The sequence below is a fragment of the Lonchura striata genome, chromosome 2, assembly GCF_050655825.1.
Source record: "Lonchura striata isolate lonStrDom1 chromosome 2, ASM5065582v1, whole genome shotgun sequence".
NCBI lineage: Eukaryota > Metazoa > Chordata > Aves > Passeriformes > Estrildidae > Lonchura > Lonchura striata.
Window position 1 is genome coordinate 136,033,547 of NC_140704.1, and position 23,341 is coordinate 136,056,887.

Below are 23,341 nucleotides of genomic sequence, written 5' to 3' on the forward strand. Positions count from 1 at the left end.
CTGAGCTCCTTAGTAAGTCCAGTAGTAACAGGACCTTCATTTTAAAACATTCAGAAGAACACTAATATCTCTATGCCAATTAATAGACCAAAAAAAGCTAAATAACTGCAATGCTCCAGTCAACAGCAAAGACCATTCACTGTCCTGATGTGGCCTGAGCCTATCCCAGTCACAGGCCTGGATCCTGCCTGTGGAGTTGTGGTTTCATACGTTTAATTACACCTTTATTCTGTCATGGTTTGTTCCAGTGTACCCCCATACTGTATTGGTTTCTCCCTGAGTTTTCCCGCCTTTCCCCAAGTGTCGGTTTCCCTGGAAGGTGCCAAGTCAGTCCCCTGCCCCCTCCTAAGTGCCTTGTCTGTCACTCGGTGCCCCTTCCCCTACCTCTGGAAACTTCCATCCAGGGCACCAAGTGATTGGATGAGGGCCTGGGACCCCTACCCTGTCTCCCCTTCACTGGATCCCCCACATGTCAATCCTCACAAGAGCCACTTCCATATGTTTCTCCACTGTCTGATCGGTCCCCCTCCCTCTCCCTATGTAACATGTTGCCAGCACCCCTCAGTTGCTCTTGTTGGCTGGCCCCCTCCGATGCTGTTGGATCCTCAGGACCTCAATAAACATCGGATTTTTGCCCCCAACAAGCGCCTCTCCTCATTTCCTCACCGTTGGAATCAGCAGCGACCTCAGGACCCACAAAGCACTCTCCAAAGCCCAGCTGGGTACAGCAGAGGGTGCTTCCACTCGCCCTACTCGCCCCCCAGGAGAGCTAGCCGGGGCTGAGGACAGGGGTCTGGGGCAGGTACGCAGCACCTGACTCACACACACACCCACCCACATGGGAAACTGGACATCAGCCAATCAATGAGGATCCAAAAGCCTCTTCACATTTATGATCATGAAGACACAACCCTGATTTACAGCTTGCTTAATAACACTGTGGTCAAACTTCAGTTACTGGCCATTAAGAAAAGAAACACATAATGATATAAAGGAAAGTAAGCTAGAGACATTGGTTATAAGTGTAACAAGAGAGCTTCCTGTCCTATGTTAAACTCAGCATGTGATCTGTAAATTAAGAACTGTTTCATGTACGTATGGCCATCTGATTTAATGCCTACCTAGAATACACACCCAATAGTTCCCATGTGGTAAAGTTGCTATGTGACTTGTAAACTCATAGGGATATTTCATATGTGAAAGTCTTACCCCTACACCACTCTCTCGGCAGACTTTGTTCCCCACTACCAGACTTTCTAAGATGTAGGGGAGAGCGCTCAAGGGAATTTATCAGACCAGATGGGTCTTTTAACCTTAGCAGGATCATGCAAGCCTTGTTCAGATTTCAGATTCAGTCACTGCAGCCAACAACAACAAAAATCCAAGGGGGGGCTAAGTTAAGCACCATGTAAAACTTACCAGACAGAGCTTCATCATCACAATCATGAAAGAAAAATAGGGTAAAAATATTTTATAAATTATCTCAACAGACCCCCCCTCACATAATGTAATCTTCGAAAACAGAAAGTCAGAAGCTTCACTAATCATTAGCATGAATAAGGAAGAAGTGCTCAATACCTATTAATGTAACTTAACTGCTTTAAAATTTTCTCTTATGTCCCATTTAACTGCTCATTTAGAATTAGATATAACCACTCTCATATTCCAGCATGTGAATTTATGATGAGTTTCTTAAGGTTCAAAGAAATGTAAAAAGGTAATAAAACAGACTGTTTACTACTGTCATGCATTTATTTCCTAATGCAAGGCGTCTGCCGTGTTATTCCAGATCTTTACTACTAAATCCTCAAATTCTGTTGTACAGTGAGCACTGTGTTCTCTGAGTTAACATTACTCATGAGCATCACAAATACATATTTTTATAGGATTTGTGGGTTTTTTCCAGGCTAATAGAGTTCTCTTGTTTTTCTAGGAAATATCTACACATCCTGCCCTTTAGTGAAAACATCAGTCTTGTAGGATGCTCTATAAAGGCTTCTGACAAGAGCAGACTTGTGCTCTGTGGAACTTTCATTATCAATAATACATAAGGAGGAAAAGCCCTATGTGGCTTGACATTTGGGTTTCTTTTAGTCTACTGTGGCTTCTCTACATCTTCTCTGCAAGAGGGCAGAAGTAGCACCAACAGAAAATGCAGACAATATTTGCAGGACCAGCTGCACAATGGGAGAGTGAGGACAGAAAAATCAGGCAGAGGTGAGTCCACTTACTGTGAGAAATGTATTTGTAAGGAATTCTCAAAATCTTGCAGAAAGTTCACACAGTCTTGTACATCTGTATGCAAACACTGAGGTAAGGTGTGCTGACTTAGGAAGGCCATGAAATAAAGATGACATTGTTGAGAGAGAGATTGAACTAGAAACAAGTTTCATCAAGTTTCAAACTATGGCCTTGTAAAAAGGCCAGATATTTTAGAAAATTAGAATGGTGAAAGATGCATTGTAGTGGGACCATGTGGAGTAAAAATATAGGTGATTTGTATTAGCAGCATGGTGTGGCAAAATAATAGGCTGAAAAACATTTATAAGGCATTGTAACCAGGAAATGGGTTGGCTTCTGATAGAATGGCATTGAATTTTACATCTCTTATGTCTCACCCTTTATCAAAACTGATAATGGAATAGAATCTTTTAAAATGCCTCTCAGTTGCCCCATTTCTGAAAAGCTGGGAATAATACAACAACTAACCACTGAATTTGACTGGGAGAGTTGTCTTATTCTGGTTTAGGTTCTGAAAAATCAAACCATAAGTTTAAACAGCCTAAGTTTAAATAACCTAAAAGAATGCAGTACCATTGAAGCATTCCTAAATTCCACAGTGACCATAATCTCCTGAGTTTGCTCAGGAAAGTGGTGTGGCAATTGTAAGAAATCTCTTCAGTTCTGAGAATACTACTGTCATAGCTACTCTGGCAGATAGTGCAACCTCATGCTTTGGTGGACTTTCTTTGTCTGAGCAAAAAGGGGAAGTGTCAGGTTTCTCTTCTTCCAAAGTGTGCCAGTCCCAAAACCCTTCAAATTCTGTGTCACAGTGACAGTATTGTAAATTCATCTTCACAATTCAGAAGGGTTTTCTCCAGCTGTATCAGTGGGTTCAAAAAGTAGACATGGTTTTGGGCATGGAAAAAAGTAGACATCAAGCTAAATATAGATTGGAAAGAATTGTTTCCAGTTAAAATTTAAAAACACACTAGCAAGGTTTTCCTTATCCTTGTTTATATCAGGACTATTATCAGAGATGGCAGCAGACCATTAAAATCACTTGTCTCACAGTCAATTCAGACATCAGATATGATGGGGAGAAAATTTTGTATGTCCAAACACAAAAGACAAAAAAGTGACTATCACCTTTTATTCTATATGCCACAAATTACTTCAAGAAACTAGACACAGACTAATGTGTTATTCCTTGCTAGTGCAATACTAAGCATTAGCAGATGGCATTTCCAAGGAATGGCAAACACAGAGCTCAGATTTAGTAGGATTTTGACTGGTTTTATTTCTTGGATCAAAGCACAAACTGGTATATGCTGCCTGAGCACCAGAACATTAGGGAGTGAGGGTTGTAAAATCTACCTCCATCACAAAATACAGAATGTAGTAGCAGTTTACAGTGACAAAGGCGAAATAATTCCCAAAAGTCCTATTCATCTTTAAGACTACAAAATAAGAAATGGTGTCTGTAGCATTTTAAGTGTCATTGTTTCTTTACAGTGTCACATAAACGTTAAAACTATATAAAAGTGACACACAAAGCAATATACAACACCACTGTCTGTCTCAGAAATTACCTTGACCCACTGCAAACTAACAAGTTTATCAAGCACAAATTATTAATGTTTTTTTAAGTATACTACAACAACCTTTCCTTACTCAAGGCCCCTATACAAGTTTCTTGTCCAAATATGTCTCCTTCTTTCTTCCACCCCTATTAGCACCTGCTTCTCTCCCCAAATCGGAATTCCTATCTCCCTGACACCCCAACACTTTTTGCCTTCCGCATGTCCCACCTCACAAGTGCCCCGTTGCAGAGTCTAAGGCTGACTCTGATACTTACTTCCCCTGGAAGAACCGGTCCCAGCATTGCCTCAGGTGGTGCAAACCCCATGGCAGAAGACAGCCAGCAAGGGGTCACCTTGTGTTTTCCAGTTTATGATTCCTATGTACAGGTAGTGTAAGTTCTGAGGCTGGATGAACACACATCAGCGCAACAGAGTACAGCAAACATGAACACACAGCTGCTCAACAGGGTACAGCAAACACGTGTTGAGCTCCCTTATACCTACAGCTAGTTGAAAACCACCTTCACAAACTCAGATTGCAAAGGCACAGCAGAAACATGGTGCACACTTTTTTGTACAGTGAGAGGAAATTTTAGAATCACACGACAAAGAGCACCACCCATTGGACAGATGCATGCTTTGTTATTGCTGTTAGGATTAGGAAATGAGGGCAACCAAAGAAGTGCTGCTTGTGCACACATAAATGTGCAAATACACAAAATAAGCAGTGCCATTGCTGCTCCTCCTCCCCTGGCATAAGAAGGGAACTTCAGCTGGACGTTTCAAACACAAATCAGCAGTTGTGTAAACAATATTTGGTTGCTACTGGTTTCAAATTATAACTAGCAATTGTTTACTGTGTGTATTGCAACAGCTGTTACAGACATTCCAGAGCCAGCACTAGAGCTGCACCAATACTGCAAACACAGAGTTCCACAGAAAGCATCAAGGGACACAAAACAAGTAAAGAGAAGCATGCAGGGGGGAAAAAATGCATCAGTTGTGCAGTTTTAACAGCAGCTGACAGCCAAGACATAAGTGAAGACTTAGATAATTTCTGACTCCAGTGTTCAAGAACTTTCATCCACACTATGCCAAACCAAAGGCAGCTTAATTTTCTGATTCTGTCATATGTGAAGGAAACCTGAACTTGACAGCTAAATGCCATAGAACCAGAAGTCATGTAACATTAAGAAGTTAATTGTGGACAATTCTAAGGACTCAAAATCTCATCTGCAAAACCAGCAATTCCCCCCAGCTCTCTGGTACAATAAACTCCTCAAAGCCCACAGAAAATACACTTGTATGTCTTCATATGGAGAGGTTTATCCTTTCCTAATTGAAATTATATTAACTTTTGTCTACTTCCCACAATGGAAAATTTCAACACAATTCTAGAAGCCATTACCTGTAATATTCTTTCTGCAGTGTCTGATGTCTGGATATAAAGTCTAATATTGCTGCCATCAGCAAGGTAAACATCCAAAAAGGCTCTCTGGGTTTGGATCTTAAATGTATCCTGTCACGTAGAAATGCAACACTGTTTTACTGCTTTCCATATTGCTAAAATCCTTCTGAAGATGCTGATACTCCATTCCCTATTTATTCAGGTAAAATAAAAAATTGAGATTACCATTTATATACATAAAGTTACTAAAACTACTATTAAAGCTTGCAGATGACAAAAAAATAAATATGCAGAACAGCAAATGGGAAGATACTGAAGAATTAGAGGAGAGTCTTTTTGGTGTTTAGTGCCACAGGCTATCTGGTGTCTCAGTGTTTGTAGGCATGACACAGTCGCTTCCTAGAAAGTAGAGACTAGGAAGTAGATACTCCAAAAAGAGGAGGTGAATAGACAACTGAAGGTGAATTTTCAAAGCCACAATCTTGCCAAAAGGAAAAACCTACACCTGGAAAAATGTCTGGTGAGAATAATGAGGCTACAGTATCTGAATAGACCAGAGCCACTGGTACAGGAATACTTTGCAGTTCCCAAAGGTCCAAGCCACTGCACATTGAGAGGGGGTGTAAAAAAGAAACTTGAAAGAGAAAACAAGTCTCAAATAAGTGATCTCAGAGAACTGTCTTATGTGCAGACATAATAAAGGGGTGATTTGCAATCTTGAAAACTACAGCACAGAAGCCAGATCCATTGGCTGTCAACTGATGATAGACAGAGTTAGTCTAGAGCCAAAGTTCACATTTCTAACAGTGAGGTAGTGCAAAGGAATGGGGTGTTCTCCACTGGTTTTATATTAAGACTTCATATATCCTGAAAAGACTTTCCTGAGCTCATATTTAGAAAGTGGCATGCCTTGCTCTGCATGAGAAGTCAGTTACGCATTTCAGAAGATGGGGACTAGTTTGAGAACACCCTTGGGATTCCCTCTGGATTAGGTGGCACAAACTCACCACTGCAGCTCCTCATCCTGTTGACTGCCCTGTACCAGAAGAGAGTAGTGGTCCTTCTGGCATTTGTGTTAATTGAGAAGAGGTACTTCCCTTCACAATCACAGCAGTGGAAATGCTGGAATTGCACATAACTGCATGCAAGATGAAATTTTAGTTTCTTGTATCCACCTTTGCTAGCCTGGCAGAAAATATGGGAGGGTTCCTGGGACCCCTTAGGTTTCAAGTATTCTTGGCATCTTTCTGCAGAGTCTTTATGACGTCTTTGTATAGGACCATTTCCCAGCTCCTGCAAGGTCAGCAAGAGCAGAGTGGCAGAGCTGACATTTATGCTGTGTGCTCTATTAACCCTCCTTGGGTACCCTGGAGAACATCCTAGGATGCACAACTACAATTAACTGACTCAGTTCAGACTGGTAAGTTATTTTTTTCAGAAAGACTATATAAGTACAAACAATAAGCGTAGGTTTGGGGAGTTTCCCAAAAAGAACTGAAAATTGAGAACATGTTATAAAAGTTTGGAGAATTATATGTGGGGAAGAAGTTGAGGAAAGCCAAACTAAAACAATCTTTCTTATATAAACAGACTTCTCAAAGATTTTGCTGACACCCAGTATTTCACATATCTGCATACCCACACACCTGTTTGCATCTATTAAGGAATAAAAGAACTCATTCTCAAGGCATTGAGTACTTCTAGGGATTTAATCTTTATTCCCAAATCTATTTCTTTCTTATCCAGAAGATAGGTCTAGTTGTTCTTTTTAATTAAAATAAGCACTACTTTGCTTCTGTGAAGATACAAAAGCCCCTCTGTCTCTTACACAGAGGATCATTTGCTGTGCTTTCTTGACTACCTTTACAATTTTCCACACATAAGAAGGAGCAGACGCTTCCTCATAAATACCTGTGGTGCACATATTTTGGTAGGAAACATTTCATGTGTGATAAAAATATATGTGAAGTGTGGAACAAACATGGGATACAAACATCAGAATGAGATAAAGGCCCACCCCTCATTACTGACTCTCAATGTGGAGCAAGCAGGCCACTACAGAGCAGTGTACTACCTGGGACTCAGCAGTGCTGGGGGTTTCAAAAGGCTCAAGTACCAGAGTAAGTACTTCTGGGTGTGTGCTGTTTATGATGAAACCTCCACAGGGAAAGTACACAGAGGACTTTATGCGTCTACTTTGCCCAGATGCTCACTGCCACCCCAGCAGCTTTCACAACATGGATACAGGGCACTTCATCCACTGTGGCAGCCCAGGGCTGGGAGCACAGTGGTCACGTTACCCTTCTGCCACTCTGAGTGAGCCCCATCTGGCAGCACACTACCCTCATTGCCTCCTCTCTACTCAGCAATCATGAGGGGAAAAAAAAGACAAGCATGATTCAAGGTTTCAAGCTACTTCTGAGCAGTTTGAGTTCTCCAAGAACACTTTGCAACATATTAGTAGGCAGAGTAAGATGAGAGTCTTCAAGGAAGGATGTTAGAGGAAATAAAATCTCAGTTCCATCCAGAATAGTCATATTAAGTATGCTTGTTTAACATTTAAACCAGCAGTTTCTGCAGCTGTCTTTTAAATGGCGTTATTTCATCTTATTTGATTCTATTAAGCTACAAGCAAAGCTTCACATCATGTCACTGGGGACAAATTCACTACTTATCTCCAACTTTTGATTACTGTTGTTTTCAAAGGGCATGCATTAATAGAAAAAGGGAGAGTGGATTTAAACTGAGGGTGGATTTAGATTAGATATTAGGCGAAATTCTTTACTGTGAGTGTGTTGAGACACTGTAACAGCTTGCCAAGAGAAGCAGTGGATGCCCCATTCCTGGAAGTGTTTAAAAACAGGGTGGGCAGGGCTCTCAGCAATCTGGTCTAGCAGAAGGTGTCCCCACTCATGGCAGGGGGATTGGAACGACATGATCTTTAAGGTCCTTTCCAACCCAAACAATTCCATAATTCTGTGATTCACTTAGTAAGGTTATGATACAGCAAATCAAAAACAAGAATCATCTTAAACTGCTGTTTTTGGGGATTCCCCTCCCCCACTTCATTTTATCATCTGCTTTTAACCCAGAAGGCAGAACTGTCCATGCCAGAAACTCCCAACATTGTTCAGTGTTACAAATATTTGTGTTTAGCCTCTTATCAGTGAAGTATTGTTGAGGCCAAAGAAAATCACTGACATGAAACAAAAGGAGGAAACAGTGCAGTCTGTAAGGCAGGAGAAGACAGTGTTAAATGAAGAAGTACAAATACAGACATGTCCCTAAAATAACACAATAGAATCTAGCATAAGTTTAATACAAACACAATAGAAAAAGCATTTACCAGTGTCAGCAATGATCCATTCAGTAAGCACACATGGCAATTCTAACAACTTCCAAAATGGATGGAAAATTCCTTTAAAATAAATAAATTTGCACTAAAATTTCAGATTTTGTCCCAAGCAACTATTTTAGTTTTGGAAAGATCACTAAAGTCTTATCTACTCAAAACAGGCACCAACATAAAGAAACCTTGCGTTTTGGCAACAGTAGATATTCAGTAGAACTATTCGTGTTTCTGACAGTTTTTCTCCTGGAATTCAGGAAATGTAACTTGAATCGGACACTTTATTTTATGCCTTCATATTGTTTGAATATCCCCTTAACAGTGTTACTATTACCTGTAGTAAAATCTCCTGAAACATCTAGAACTGCTGTCTACTACCCACTAGTCTGTCCCAGCAGCTTGAAGCACAGCTCAATCATTAACATAGGAATACAAAATAATACAGAGCTGGTAAGGCATTTTCTTTGTGTTTTAGATTTGATGAAAAAAAGAAAATATTTCATAAAGAAAGAAAAACAGAAACAAATAATAAACCAAAATAGAAACAAACAGATCTCAAAAAATATATATGTTATATAGCAAGAAAGGTACCTAGATATCTTTTTATTCAGGCCTTTCTGTGCCAGAAACCTTTTCCCTTGGCCAGCACACAATACAAGTCTGAAAGTATAGGAACTTCCCATATGAAATTCAGTTGGAATTCAGTTCTCTGTCCAGCTGCACTTTTGAAATAGAAATTAAATAAACAAGAAACACAACCTAGTTTTATATGAACAAATAACATTTTAGAGCAGTGCTAAAATCTTAGATACTCAGTCTTCTGTTTGTGTACATACACATCCAAACACATTTGTGAGTTACTGAGTGAGAAGAGAGGAATGTTCTAAACATGCGTTCCTCCACTGCTTGCTCAAATGGTGTGATGCAAGGTCAGGGGAGCAGAGATGGTATGGTCAGAGACAGGGGCTCTAGCAAAGGAATGCAGCTTGTGACCAGAACAGTTTTGATCCTGGTTACACCTGCAGATTTCTGGGTCACATTTTACTTACATTTCCAATACCACACATACCACAACTCTCTTACGGTATTCAATCCTTGTCCTCATGCTTGATTTTCAGAAAGAAAACCATCTTATATCAGAGTCCTTTGGTAAAGAACCACGTAAGAATGCTACTTTTTGCCTGTTATCAGGCTCTGCTCTGTTGTTTTTGCTCAAGTACTCAACTTTTCATCTGTCCTTTTGTCAACACCTGAATCCTTTTCCTCATGTTAGAGGCTGCTGTTCAACACAGACTGGAAAAGGTCAGCCTCCTAGATTCCCAACTCCAAACCTCTGCTGCTTCAAGGAAATGTGTCTCAATTCTATTCATAAGTGCATAATAACTGGCTGTCCTCACAGCTGCATCCTGAATACTCCACATTATTGCATGGATGCCCAACACAGGCAAACCATAATCTCAGGCTACATTCAAGGATATCGATATGTTGCATGAAAATGAGACTGATAAGGATGTAAGTACCTGCTCATACTGTCTTTTTCCTGATGAAAAAGTAGAAGATAAAACACGGTCACAAGGTCTTCTCTTGCTAGTGGCTTCTTGCAAGAACTGCAGCATTTGTCTTTAGGAGCTGGAGGTAGTAAGGGATATACTGAATCAGTCTCTCCAGCCTGGTTACTGTTCAAGTTTGTAGAGTCTGGAAGAGTGGAAGGGCAGGGGTGTTAGTGGTTAGATCATTCAATTCTGTGTTCAACTCTACTATGTGATAGTGTTGGTAAATACTTTAGCAATGTTTGTTTTGAGCAAAACATCCATTCTGTCAAGCTGTCTCCCATTGTGTTGGGTGTCCTGCTGTCCCCTGACAACTCCTCCCATTACTGGGGCAACAGGCAGAGTATGCCTGCTGTAACCTCTGCAGCGGGAAAAGGTGGTGCCAGGCAAAATCAGGCACCTGAAAAGGCGGTTAGCCTGCACGGGCTTGTTCCAAGCTTGGAGAGGTGGCCCTGTTACATGTGGTTGGGGGATGCAGCTGGTTGGTGTCATGCTGAGTGCAGACACACGAGTCGAGTCGTGTTCAATACTGTCAAGCAACTGCAGTAAAGCCATGGTCCTTGCACAGCACTCCCACTCCAGCATGCACTTCACAACCCCATTCAGAAGAAACACAGGACAAGGACCAAAAAAGTCTTAAAGTGAGTTTGATTTTTCTCTTTGCATAGTATATATTAGTCAATGACACATACAAATCCCTTCATGTAGAAACTGAAATACTTCTGTTTAAGGCAAAGCAAGAAAATTAAGTAAGTACTAACTTACTCTCTCTTAGGTAAGTATTGACTTCTCTCTCATAATGAAAGATAGATATGAAGGTGAAAAAAAGTCAGCAATAGAATTTTTAGGAAAAATAGCAAGTCCATGCACCTCTAGTTTCCCATGTCTTCATTCTATTAAAAATGAAGGCTTCTATTATAAAAGCTGCACTGGTTTGACCTGCAGACATATCTGTGCTCAATAAATTGCTGTGGTGGCAGAAAAGTGACTGCTTCCCGTTCATCAGCACCTGCAGTGCAGTCCCTCTGCCTCTTCTCCCAGCTGCCAGGTTGCTTGCACAGGTTTGTGCTAACTTGTTTCAGGTTGCCAAGACTGACTACTCAAGGCCAGTCCATGCTGTTGCCGGAAAAGGAACATGCTTTTCCAGAACAGCTTTGATTCTGGTTACAGAATCAATCTGTTATTTTTAATGACTTTTTACTCACTAGTAATGCTTTTTTTTAACACTATCAGTAATACAGAAGCATTCACTGTTGTTCCTCCTGAGAAACATGTAGGACACTAAGTGATGCCTAAACATCTTGAGCAATGGGGAAGAAAAGAAAAGCACAGAGGTGCATTAAGAATGAACTTTACTCTGTATTTCAATACTGTTGGAGAAATTTTGTCACTATGCCATAAAACATCTCTCAAGTAACAGTATGCTAATAAATACTAGAACATGTACAACAAGGACAGTTTGCTGGGTGAGATTTTTTAATAGCCAAAATGAGTATTTATTCAACTGTCAGTTGCACCAATAAAAGGCACTGTGCACAGGTAATGACAATTAATGCACTCTTGTCTTTCACAGAGTTATTTGATCGCTATTTGGAGATTGTTTTTTACCATAATAGTAGAACACACAAAGCACTACTGCCATTTGTATTATGAAGCCGCATCTATATAAGCACAACCATTTTAAGTTTTAATTGTAAACAAATAAAGCTGCAGAACTACTGTCTTTGCCAACCAGGAAGCCTAAACATAGCTTATTAAAATACAATAGATTGCATTTGGGTTCATTTTTTTGTCTTGACGATGTGCTGACCTTGCACCAATACTTAAGAAATAATTCTGTGCCTATCTTGACCTCTACAAAAAAACTGACTGCTTTTGGTAGCACAATCATCACAAACCTTTATAAGCATACACAGGTGTACATAACCTGTAAAACTAGTACTGCACATGTACTTATCAAGTCACCCCTCCTCATCAAAAGGGCCTGGTGTAGAGAAAAAGACTAATATTCATTATTTCTGCTGGTACATTAAGAGAAATCCACAATGTTGTCATGTCAAAAGACATCTTTAAACCCTGGAAACTGATATTTTGAACTGATATTTCCTGCCAGAACTTTGTAGAAGAAAAGTAAGTTGGCAGTGTTTGACAGCATATTGCAGGCATTCATGAGGGATTTAACTTTTTTTAGCAGCCCTGTTATCAGTCTCATCAAGACTAATTAAGTCTTAGCAGTAATTACTGGGAGTTATCTGTAGGGCTATAGTAGGCATTAGATTAGAACTAAAAAGACTGCTTCTTACAACAGAAGTAATTCACTGTCTTTAGCACTCCAGTCAGTCTGAATTTAAGAGACTGTAAACAAATAGTATCTTATTATTTACAAAATATGCAGGAAAAACCTTTCTAGAATTTGTTAGGAATCCTTAGTCATACCATTTTCTATAGCCCTCCTGAACTCCCCTTACATACCTTAGTCACACATAACATGTGAAAAGCTCTTGAGATGCAAAGCTCTTCTTTGGTCCTTCCAAACACACCCACTTCCCAGAACAGTTCACTTCAAGCAAGGTTACCATGGCACACCAAACCCTTCCAAGAAAACCAAAACACCACCCCCTCCCTAAAAATGCTGTGGAGTCAGTCGTACTGCACCCACCTGCTCCAAAACACATCTATTCTCATTAGAACCACAGCAACGTGAAAGGAGGAATGGAAAAGGGACGTACGGCAACTTACAATAGTCAGATACGAGCACAAGTTATCAAGGCTCCAAGCCTGCCAAAGAAAGACCATACATGCCATGGATCACATTGAAATGGATTTGAAAAGTCATCTAGGCTACAACAACCCAAATATAAGCCAGACTCTGCCCATCACTACAATTGCAAGATAAGAGAACATGACATTTTCCCAGCAGTCATCAATACACTCATCAGTGCAAATCACTGACACTATCAAAAAGCATTTACAATTGCAAAGTCCAAGAATGTGTGTAATCCTTCTATTGAGCTCTCACAAAGACTTCCCTGTGAACTGTTTAGAGGGAAAAGATTAATCAGATATGCCACAGAATATAAAAACAAAGCATGCAGTTCTTTCTAGGTGAGAAACAAGTTTGTACATGGAGAAAAAAACAATAGCAATATTATTATTATTGCCACCCAGGCTTCACAGAGAGCAACCTGTCATTGGAATTCACTGCTTTACAAGGCAGACTGATACTCTAAGAACACAAGGAAAGGAAGATAGCAAAGGAAGTCTTGAAGCTGGGAGGTAGGATAATATTTCAATTCTTTCATATAACAAATTATTTGACTGAAAAATTCAAACTTACCTGCTGTAGCTTTCAAAAAGTTATGAAAAAAATTACTGTTTGTAATATTTGAATCCAAAGTAACTGAAAAACAAATGGAATATGGGGAGGGAGGAAACCAAATGTAACTAACAGATGAAAAACATGGCCAGTGTCTCAAAACATGAGTTTTTACTAAATAGTCAGTGTTACTTTATTCATCCCATGATTTCTACCCAGCTGCCTTTATCAGTCTGTTAAATTAATGAAGCTATGAGCAAGGCAAAATACATGGAATGCTGCTTTTCTCCCAAAGCAAGACCTCAGTAAGATTGGCCATGTAACTCCATGGTCACTCAATGCCAGTAACTTTAAAAGAAATGAATACTCAAGTGAAAAAGCTAGAATAATCACTAGGTACAATTTTAAAGACTAACCCTGAGTTTCTGTTTTGCAAGTCTTGGCACAAAATATCTGAGGCCAGAGGCTACAAAACCTCTTTAAGCTCATCTCCTTCACACCCGTCCTTTTGGGTAGTTGAAATGGATTTTTCTTTTTTCTTGGCTTCTATGAAACTCACAAGACCCATTCTAGGGATCCTGCAGACATGTCCTAAAACACAGCACACTGAGATGTAAGTTTTCTACAAACTCTTCCTATAATTCTCACAGGTCTTCTTGGGAGGGAGGAGGTTCATATTACTCTTTACCTGCCCAAGTGCCTGTTATTTTTGCCTCTGTCTTCTACACACTGGGTCCCATGCCAGGTCTGTCAGTTGTGGAGCAGCAGGAATGAGTGGCTCCACTCACTGATCCAGAGGGACAGAGAATGGACAGACTACAGGCTGTTCAGTGTGCAACTGCACTCCTACCTTTTGGGAAACCTGCAGAAAGGCATCTGCTTCAGAAATCAGAGAAATACGATACCCTGATGTTCTAAACCTGATGAAACAACAGCCAGGACAGGGCTGCAATATTTACCATTTTAGATACACCCTAACTGATCTCAGTAAGGAAGGTAGAGCACCCTGGTTTAAGCCCTTTAAGGATTAACCTTTATCAGCTAGGTCTTATACACAAACAATTTCTGATTACAGATGTCTTCTCTTTCCAGTATGTCCATACAGGATTTATTTGTCTGTACCCACAGAACTATTTTTTATGAGCTACTTTTCATGAGTAACTTCCGTCATTGACTTGTGCTACTTCAGAGGCTTTTACTCTTTTGTCTGTGAGAGGTAATAAAAGTTATTGGATCATCTAATATTGAAAAGGGAAAAAAAGAAACAAAGCCCAACCAAACCAAGCCAAACCAAACAACAAATCACCAAAACCAACCAACCAAACAAACAAAAAAACCAAAACCCAAAAATCTTTAATGAACACAAATTATCTGAAAGTTTGATTGTTCCTCCTTCTATTACAGTTGGCTAATATGGACATAATACCTCTGTACAAACCTTACATCATCTATAAACAGACCTGGAAATCCCAGAAATCACAATTATACTATTTTACAATTGATGGCTCCAATAGTTTTGGACAGTATTTGGTCACTTGAAAGTATAAACATTTTCTTCTATAGGCAAACACTCTCAAGAGAAGGATAAGCTATGTTCACTTTCTCAAAATGCACATTACTAAACACAGAAAAATACAGCAAGTTTGCCTGGAAACATTTCTTAACCTAAATCAAAACAATGTGTCATTTGATCAGTAAAATGAGACTCCCTACAGAATGCTGAGACATTACTACTAATTAAATTTATGCATCAGTATTCAACTCAGCAATTAGTGTCATTAAATCATGAGAAAGATGACATTTTCCCCTCTGGCCCTTGCTGCCTAAGTCTTTCACATGACTCAAGCAACTAAGTATGAAAGAAAAAAGTTTAGTACTGCAAGAACTAGCAATACCTTTCCTTTTTGTTAGCTAAAACCAGGAGTGAAGCTTAGAATTACAACTCCCTTTTCCCCATGCTGGCAACAAAACAGCATTTGCAAGGTCTTAATTTTTACATATGATGTGTGAATAGCTCAGAGACAAACAGCATAAAAGGGTTAGATAACACTACATACCTTGATTTAATGTAAAGCTAACTGCAGTAGTGAGTGTGGTTTTTGTCTTCAAAGCCCTTCACATACATGATTTTCCTCCAGGGAAAACTTATCTCTGCGCTACAGGCAGGCAAACTGAGGAGACAGAGCAAGAAAATTTGCCAGGAGTCTGACAACCAGGTGGTCCTCTCTCTTCCCTCTGTGCTCAGGCCATGCCTCACCTACAGAAAGTGGTGCTGTCTGTTATCATCACTCACACAAACTGAGACTTTGGCCTACTTAAAAAAAATAATTAATTAATCTCTGTGCCAGCTGCTGGGTAAGTTTCTTGAAATGCAATCCTCTGTCCTCATGATCTGGGCTAAGAGAAGAGAAACTTATTGCAACCAATTATATTTTTTCACATCCCAAAGAATTAGAGGAAAATGCCCATAAACTTTAAGTGTGTATTTGTGTATGGTGCTGAAAACCCATATAGGATGTTCTAACCTGATGGAAGAGGTACTTAGTTTTCGTAAAAAATTTCCACCTAAAATTGATAGGGTAGCTTCCCTAAATATGACAATTTTAAGCTCTAAAAGCTATTTTCTTCAAAAAGAGGAGTAAAGACACAGGCCATAGTTGTTGCCATTTCTTTTTCATCTTTCTGCATCTTTCCCCTCCTAAGCAGGAGATACCAGTTTCAAAGTGTAGTTGACCAAACCTGCTACTTAGTCTAGTCCCCTAGGTTTCCCCTTTGGTGTTAGTCCTGCCTATGCCATCTAGATCAGCTGTTTCACTAGGGCCATGCTGGTGATGCGCAGAGCTCGAAGCCAGACAGAATAACAGAAACAAAAGTGCTAAATTGTTAAGCAGCTGCTTAACTGAACTGAAGATCACAAAGGCAGAAATCAGGAAGGGCCTGGAAATCCAGTGACATTTTTAAAGCACAAACTATTGTCCAGATGATCTTGATCCCACTCTAGAAGCTTCTGTAACTTAGTCTTGCAAGAGAGCCTTACCTCTCCAAAAGCAGAATAAATCCTCAGAGCTCTATTAGGGGTGCTCTGGTCAGTGTGCAATCCCCAGAGAACTCTGAAGACAGAGCCTGACAACAGCACAGAGAAGTCCCTGTCAGTCCTTGGGTAAATCTAGGGCCAAAGCTTAGATCCTTCAAATGCATGTCCATCTGCCATCCACACTCCAGCTGAAAGTGTTCACAGTCATTTGCAGAGAATGGCTGCACAAATCTCAGTACAGCAAGTGCAAACAGTCCAACATGGGTCGGATTCATCCCAAGCAAAGGGAGACTGGACCTTCAGTTCTCCTTCCCACTGCTAATACTTAATAAAATATCAAGACAGAAGAGGAAAAGAAAATTGGATTGGTAAAAGAATCAAATGCACTAGCTCCTAAAGGAAGAGGCAAAGGGGAGAACACAGAGCCACCTCTGGACTCTCTTAGAGTCCATTCAAAACCCCTTCTCCCAGAGGAACATGAAGGCTGTAAATACTCATACCAAGACTTTCTGGCACCTTCTGTCAATCCACAGCCAAGTGTCTGAGGAAGAGGAGAAGGGCTGAAGTTGCACCACTCTCCTTAGCATTTCTGCCAGGCCTACCTAAGCAACTCACTTTAAGCAAGATCTCTTTTAATATATTATTATTGGTTGATCACACTTCCCTCTATATGATTTTCCTTGTGTCCTCAGCTTAAAGCTGAGAAATCCCTTAGGAGGTGAGACACCAAGAGGTAAGCTGCTCACTGTCACTATATCTGCACCTCCCCATTCTCCAATGTGTCCAAACCATGATATGCTCCATCACCACACAGTGGCCTCTGAACAGCTGCTCCCTTCAGACTGTACTTTTTAAGAGAACAACTGCTCTGGGAGACAGCAAGGAAGCAGAGACTGGGAATGTCAAACAACAGAAGCACTGTCAGACTAAAACATGATGGGAAGCAGGAAAATGCACAGCAAAAGAAAATGGGCAGCTAAGGCACAGCCACAAACAGGAATTATGTGTCCTTTGCATCACAAGTCAGGAGAGGAGCTTGTAGAGGTGGAATAGGAGAGCTCTGAAGATTACTACCATGAAAGCGGCACAACTGGTTCAGCAGCTTGTTCAGGATGCAGAAACACAGGGTCGACTGAAGAGGCATTTAAAACATAGTTTATTGCAAAAGTCAGTCTCATGGAAGGGTGAGACTGCAAGGTTGTTACATTCAAAGCCATCACATTAGAAGTGTTCTAATTCCAGTTACAATGAATTTATAAATTTCTTATCCAGTGTGTCTTTTTCTATCCAGTCATATAACTCTACAGAAACTTTGTGCTGTATCTTCTACTTTTTACCAACACTTCAACAAGTACTATTGTTAAATGTTAGAATCTTCTACTGTCTTGCTTAACATATTTATTTCTTTACATGAGGCATATTTCTGCTTAAACTACAAATCTTTATTCTAATTTCATGTCTGCTTCACTATTCTATTCTACAGCTCCAAGCCTTCTCCAAGGTCTAGGTCAAATACTGTATCCATCTCTATCTCTGAGCTTGTATGAGGCCTTGGGAGCTCTCTATGCTTGCATTTCCCACATCAGCTCATCCAACAGAAGCCAGAGACAGACCCTCCAGAGTAGTATTCAAGAAATACCCTCAGGTTATAGCTTTGCAGAAATACATCCATGAGGGAAGTTTATTTCTAATTTACATTCTTTGCATCACAGAATTGTTGTGTCTGTGGAACATTGTGATCATGATATATGATCTGGTCACATGTGGTGAAAATTACTTTATCCTGGAGTAAGGCTTCTCATACATGTGCATTTTTCTACATTAACAGAGTATTTCAAGCAAAATAAGCAGAACAGGATGTAATAATTATAGACAAGCAACCTCACAGAATAATAGGGAAGGCAATTAAGAGACAGCAGTGTAGTTGTAAACTTCAAGATCAAGTGTGGGAGCTACCAACAGCAGGAATGAAGGAACTGAAAACAAAAATCAGCTAACAAGTTCTAAAGACCAGCAGGAGGCAAACTCTGTGACCAGGGATGCAGAGAAGGAACAATTTTGCTGAGAGCACTAATGATGTTAAAACCTGTTGAGCAAGAAACAGTAGGCCTTTTAAAAATGGAAGCAAATGCATAAGCTGATTTATTAGTTCAGATAGGCTATCCAAAATGCTCCATTAACCAAAGCAAAATACTACTGTGAGAGGTCCCACAGGGAACAGAATTGCAGAGCTGCAACTCCAAAGGCACACCTCAGCAAACATTTCTTCTCATGGCAGCCCTGCTGTGACTCATCTACCTTTTAACTGTGCTTCTCCAACTGTTTGTGCAGTCACACAGAGTTGGGAGAGGTGGATTGATACCCATCCAAGTTTACTGGCTGAAAAACTGCTTCAGAGTGGTCCTATCACTGCAACTGAGAGCACAGCCAGGAAATTGCCAAGAGAAGCACCCACCTAAGCCACCAGCATAGGCGTTCACCAAAAAGTGCCCTAAAATAGGGCTGGTGAGGTAAAATTATGCTGCTCAGAAAGGATAATAGTGTGCACCCAGAGCCAAGGACTGGCAAAGGCCAGTCAGAGAGCAAAGGGAAGGCTAGCAAAGAGGAGACTGACAGACACACTGCTTTCACAGAAAAACTCAGCATCATATGCTCTCCTTCACTTTCCTAAGAAATCCAGAGGAAGGATAGAGTGCAAAAGGACAGAGGCAACTCAACAAGGAACAAAGCAGAAGTAGAGATAAACAGGCAGATTCACCCTGAAATCATCCACTTCTGGTGCCTGGGGCAATACATTATTCTCTGAGGCTCACTGTTCCTTTGAATATACTTCAAGTCTGTGTCCCAGCTGTTTTGTAACTGTGTGGAAAGGGTCACTCCTGAGATATTGACTTAGGCAATTCAAGATCCAACACTTGGTTAACCTACAGCCTGTCAAAAAAAAATTCCTGCAATTAACTCTGCAATTTGCCTGGACTAACCTCCATAAACTTTCCAGAGTTGTTAATGGGATTAATGACCAAAATTGAGCAGCTGCACCTCTCTCCCAGAGGCCAAGGAAAAGAGGCACTTGGAGCCAACAGCTGCTGCTGCTTGTCCAGTGTTTCCCATTTAGCCAGCTTACCATACCTTTCTGCCATAAGCCTTGGCTTTTTTTCCAGATTTGCCTCAGTCGCTGCTGGATTTCACCTTGCAAACGTGTGCTCCAGAAGCAACGCTCTGCCCCGCTAACAGGACAGCATCGGGAGAGCCAGGCGGGTGTGAGGGCCAGGTGGGAGGGCAGGGCTGGGGGTGGCTCCAGGCGCACCTTCACTGCTCGGAGCTGCGGCCGAGCCGCGCCCGCGGAGCAGGAGCCCGTCCGCACACCGGGCCCGGGCAGCACCGCGCCCTCAGACCAAGCCCTGAGACCGAGCCAGCCCTGAGACTGAGCCTGGCCCTGAGACCGAGCCTGGCCTTGAGACTGAGCCAGCCCTGAGACCGAGCCTGGCCTTGAGACTGAGCCAGCCCTGAGACCGAGCCTGGCCCTCAGACCAAGCCCTGAGACCGAGCCTGGCCCTGAGACCGAGCCCGGCCCTCAGACCGAGCCCTGAGACTGAGCCAGCCCTGAGACCGAGCCTGGCCCTGAGACCGAGCCTGGCCCTGAGACCGAGCCAGCCCTGAGACCGAGCCTGGCCCTCAGACCGAGCCCGGCCCTGAGACCGAGCCTGGCCCTGAGACTGAGCCTGGCCCTCAGACTGAGCCCGGCCCTGAGACCGAGCCCTGAGACCGAGCCCTGAGACCGAGCCTGGCCCTCAGACCGAGCCCGGCCCTGAGACCGAGCCCTGAGACCGAGCCCTCAGACCGAGCCTGGCCCTGAGACCGTGCCGGCCCTCAGACCGAGCCTGGCCCTCAGACCGGGCCCTGAGCCCGCGGGGTGACGTGGGCATTGAAGCGCCGGGGCCGAGCAGGGAGGGAGCTCAGAATAGCTCGAGGAAGGAGCCTACGAAGTGGTAATTCATTATGAAGTGATAGTAATTCACTGTTTCTCAAGGAACATGAACTAGCGACCACCCGGAGAAAGCAGCTTTGTAAGAAAACAAAATCCTTTTTTCACAAAGTACCTCACTGGAGGTCAAGTGTAGTTAAAGTGGTACATTGATCTCTGGCTTGGGACTTTCATTTATAGCCAATTCCCAGACAATAAGGGTGATTTATTCTTGCTGTTTTTCACAGCTTCCTTTTGCATGTTTCTGGCACCCTTGAGGGAAAGGCATTGCAGGACTGGGTCTTCTCTTGTGAAAGTTCTTGTAGACTTAGACAAGCAGCACTGCTGGAGATGTGGAATGAGCTCATTAACAGGGAAATGATGCCACTGCAATGCCTGCCCTGCAACTGCGGGCCTGATGTAAGCATGTGATGCTAGCTTCACCAAAAAGGCCCTTTTCAGAGGAAGAAAATTGCTTTGTAAAGGCTGTGATTGACTGGATGACCTGGGGAAAACCCTTTCCCAGTAAAATAAGGCTTATACGTATTTTTTGAGAAACGGGATTAACTGTGGGTATTGTGAATTACATGGAGGAGAGTAAGTAAAATAAAATTGTATAATGTGTTTGATAACTTGATTTGTTTTTATTTTTCATCTGTGCAGCCAAATGTAACCAGTCCAGTGACTTCAGAAGCACCCCACAACAATCCTCTTATAAAGCCAACTTTGTAGCCTTGGTGTCACAGTTGCTCTGGTGTACCTGGGAGATGAGGCTCCCCGCACCCCAAGGAGCCCTGGAAGAGCTTTTCTTCCACTCCTGAGCAAGGCTGCTCTGTGTATCCTTGTTTTTATCCTAAGACATTTTGCCAGTCCGTATCTCCACTTTTGTAACCTGTGAGGTTAAGCACCTGCAGAATGAGTTTAATGGGAAAATGTGAGGTATAGGAAAACAAAGGAAAGATCTATGCTCTAGGTCACAGGGATTTTCTACTTTTGTCATTCTAGGTTGCTGGTCTCTTCTCATCTGCTCATCTCAGAGGGGACCAGGGGATTCCTACAATCCGTCTAAACTGCGTTCCTGAAAACTGTAGGAGGGGAACTGGACTATACCAGGACACACTGGGTGGCATCCTGGTTGCAGGGTAGGGACATGGTGTGACTTTGTTGCTGTTCTATACCACCCACATGTCACTGCTGGGTTTGGAGGGAAGCATGGTGAGTGTATCACTGAAACTGCAGGAAAAACAGAAACTCTCCAACAACACCTTTTCAGTGTTAGAGAATTAGCATTACGTTATTTTGACCAGGATATGCAGTAGAAATAATTTCATCCTCATATGCCTGGGTTCAGCACTGAAAATCACTCCATCACACATAGTTCTTTACCAGACTTTTCACATATTTATACATAAAAACCTGAAGGAATTCTCATTCATTGGTCCTAAATTATACAATTCTTAGAATTCAATCTCCTATTAGTTATTGATCCTTTTGCCTTTGATGTTAATAGAATGATGGTCCTTATTCTGTAGTTCTCTTATCCATCTTCTCCCAGACCAGGTGTCTCTGACCACACCACAGGGTGATGTTTTAGTATTTACCTCCTGTGTATCTTGTGGCTACTCCCAAACTGTAAATGTTAAGCTCATCAGGCTTCATCTCACCCAGCATTGGTGAACAGAGTTGTTTGAAGAGAAACTTCTATTCTCTTTTTCCTGGGCCAGAGGTGAGCAATGCCCTGACTAAAATTACATAAAAAAACTTTAGAAGTTTATAATTTCCAACAAGTGCACCATCTTGGCCTCCCTCTCCCCAGTGGGAAGGCTGTTGGCATCAGCCCTGAGGACCCCATCCTCTGCCATTGCTGTCCATCCCCTCCTTTTTTCTCCGAGACAAAGCAGTGGTAAGAGACAGGATTAAGTAAGCTTCCATTCACAGACATGACAACATAATATGCTTGGGGCCCACCTTTTGAAGTGAAATCTCTGTTTGAGGTCATCGGGTGACTTCAGGTTTAGCCTAGAACACATGTAACCCAAGGTCCCAGTTACTGAAATGTGACACAGCCATTTAGCCTGCCCAGGGCATCATTTTTGGTATTTGAATGCTCACATATCATGTGGTATATTTTAAAATGTGCTCAGAGATATAAAAAAGTACAGATGTCTGGCCAGCTATAGCCAGTTGGAACAGGAAAGGATTAGGGATGTTTCCTTAGCAGGTGACATGGGAAACAGGAGACCATTTGGCAGATGTACTGCTCTTAGTACTTAATGTACAAAAGGGCCATTATGGTGGCCTAGTTTGTCAATTCTTTTTTCTTAATGATTACTTTCAATCCCAATACAAGTGAGAAATCTAAATTTCAAATTATTTTTTGAAAATATTCTTTCTTTGTTCTTGTTGCCCAAGTTGTAATTACATGTGTACCTTGTGTTCTTAGTGTAGCTGGAAAACTTTGTTTCAAATTTGAAATCACTTCAAATGCAATATTCTAAGGATTTGTAGCCCCTCCAGCTGCATTTTCATTTCCATACAGCTACTCTTTCTCATTGACCATGTCATGTAGAAAAAAAGTGAGTTAAAAGCTTTCTTTCAGTGAGGTAATCATACCGCATGGGCTCACATACAACTACAAAATTATGGTCCCAAGGACTGCAACTCTTTCTAGCATATTAGTTTGGACCACAACCCCTAAACCTATAGAAAAAAAAAATACAGATTGTATTGTAAAAAAATACAATTTGTATGTTGTTTTGGATTTTTTTTAGTTATCCCAAGCACGAATATGTCTACTAGATGTAGATTTCAGGAAATCTTTTTTCCAAGACTCCTAACTCAAAATGTCGAGTGTCTACCTTTGAACATCCAGTTGTCCATCACAATCACTGATGCAAGGACTGAAGACACCATTTAT

General features: G+C 41.4%; 1 protein-coding gene across 1 annotated transcript in view; it reads right to left on the reverse strand.

Moving 5' to 3' along the window:
* SNX31 (sorting nexin 31) overlaps positions 1-23,042 on the reverse strand; it is a 33,079-nt gene extending 10,037 nt beyond the window's left edge. The window contains 5 exon segments of the mRNA XM_085561666.1: positions 5,169-5,322; positions 10,460-10,471; positions 13,458-13,581; positions 22,393-22,443; positions 23,038-23,042. Of these exon segments, the coding sequence (XP_085417792.1) occupies positions 5,169-5,322; positions 10,460-10,471; positions 13,458-13,581; positions 22,393-22,443; positions 23,038-23,042 (346 nt within the window).
* Positions 23,043-23,341: the final 299 nt, after the last annotated feature.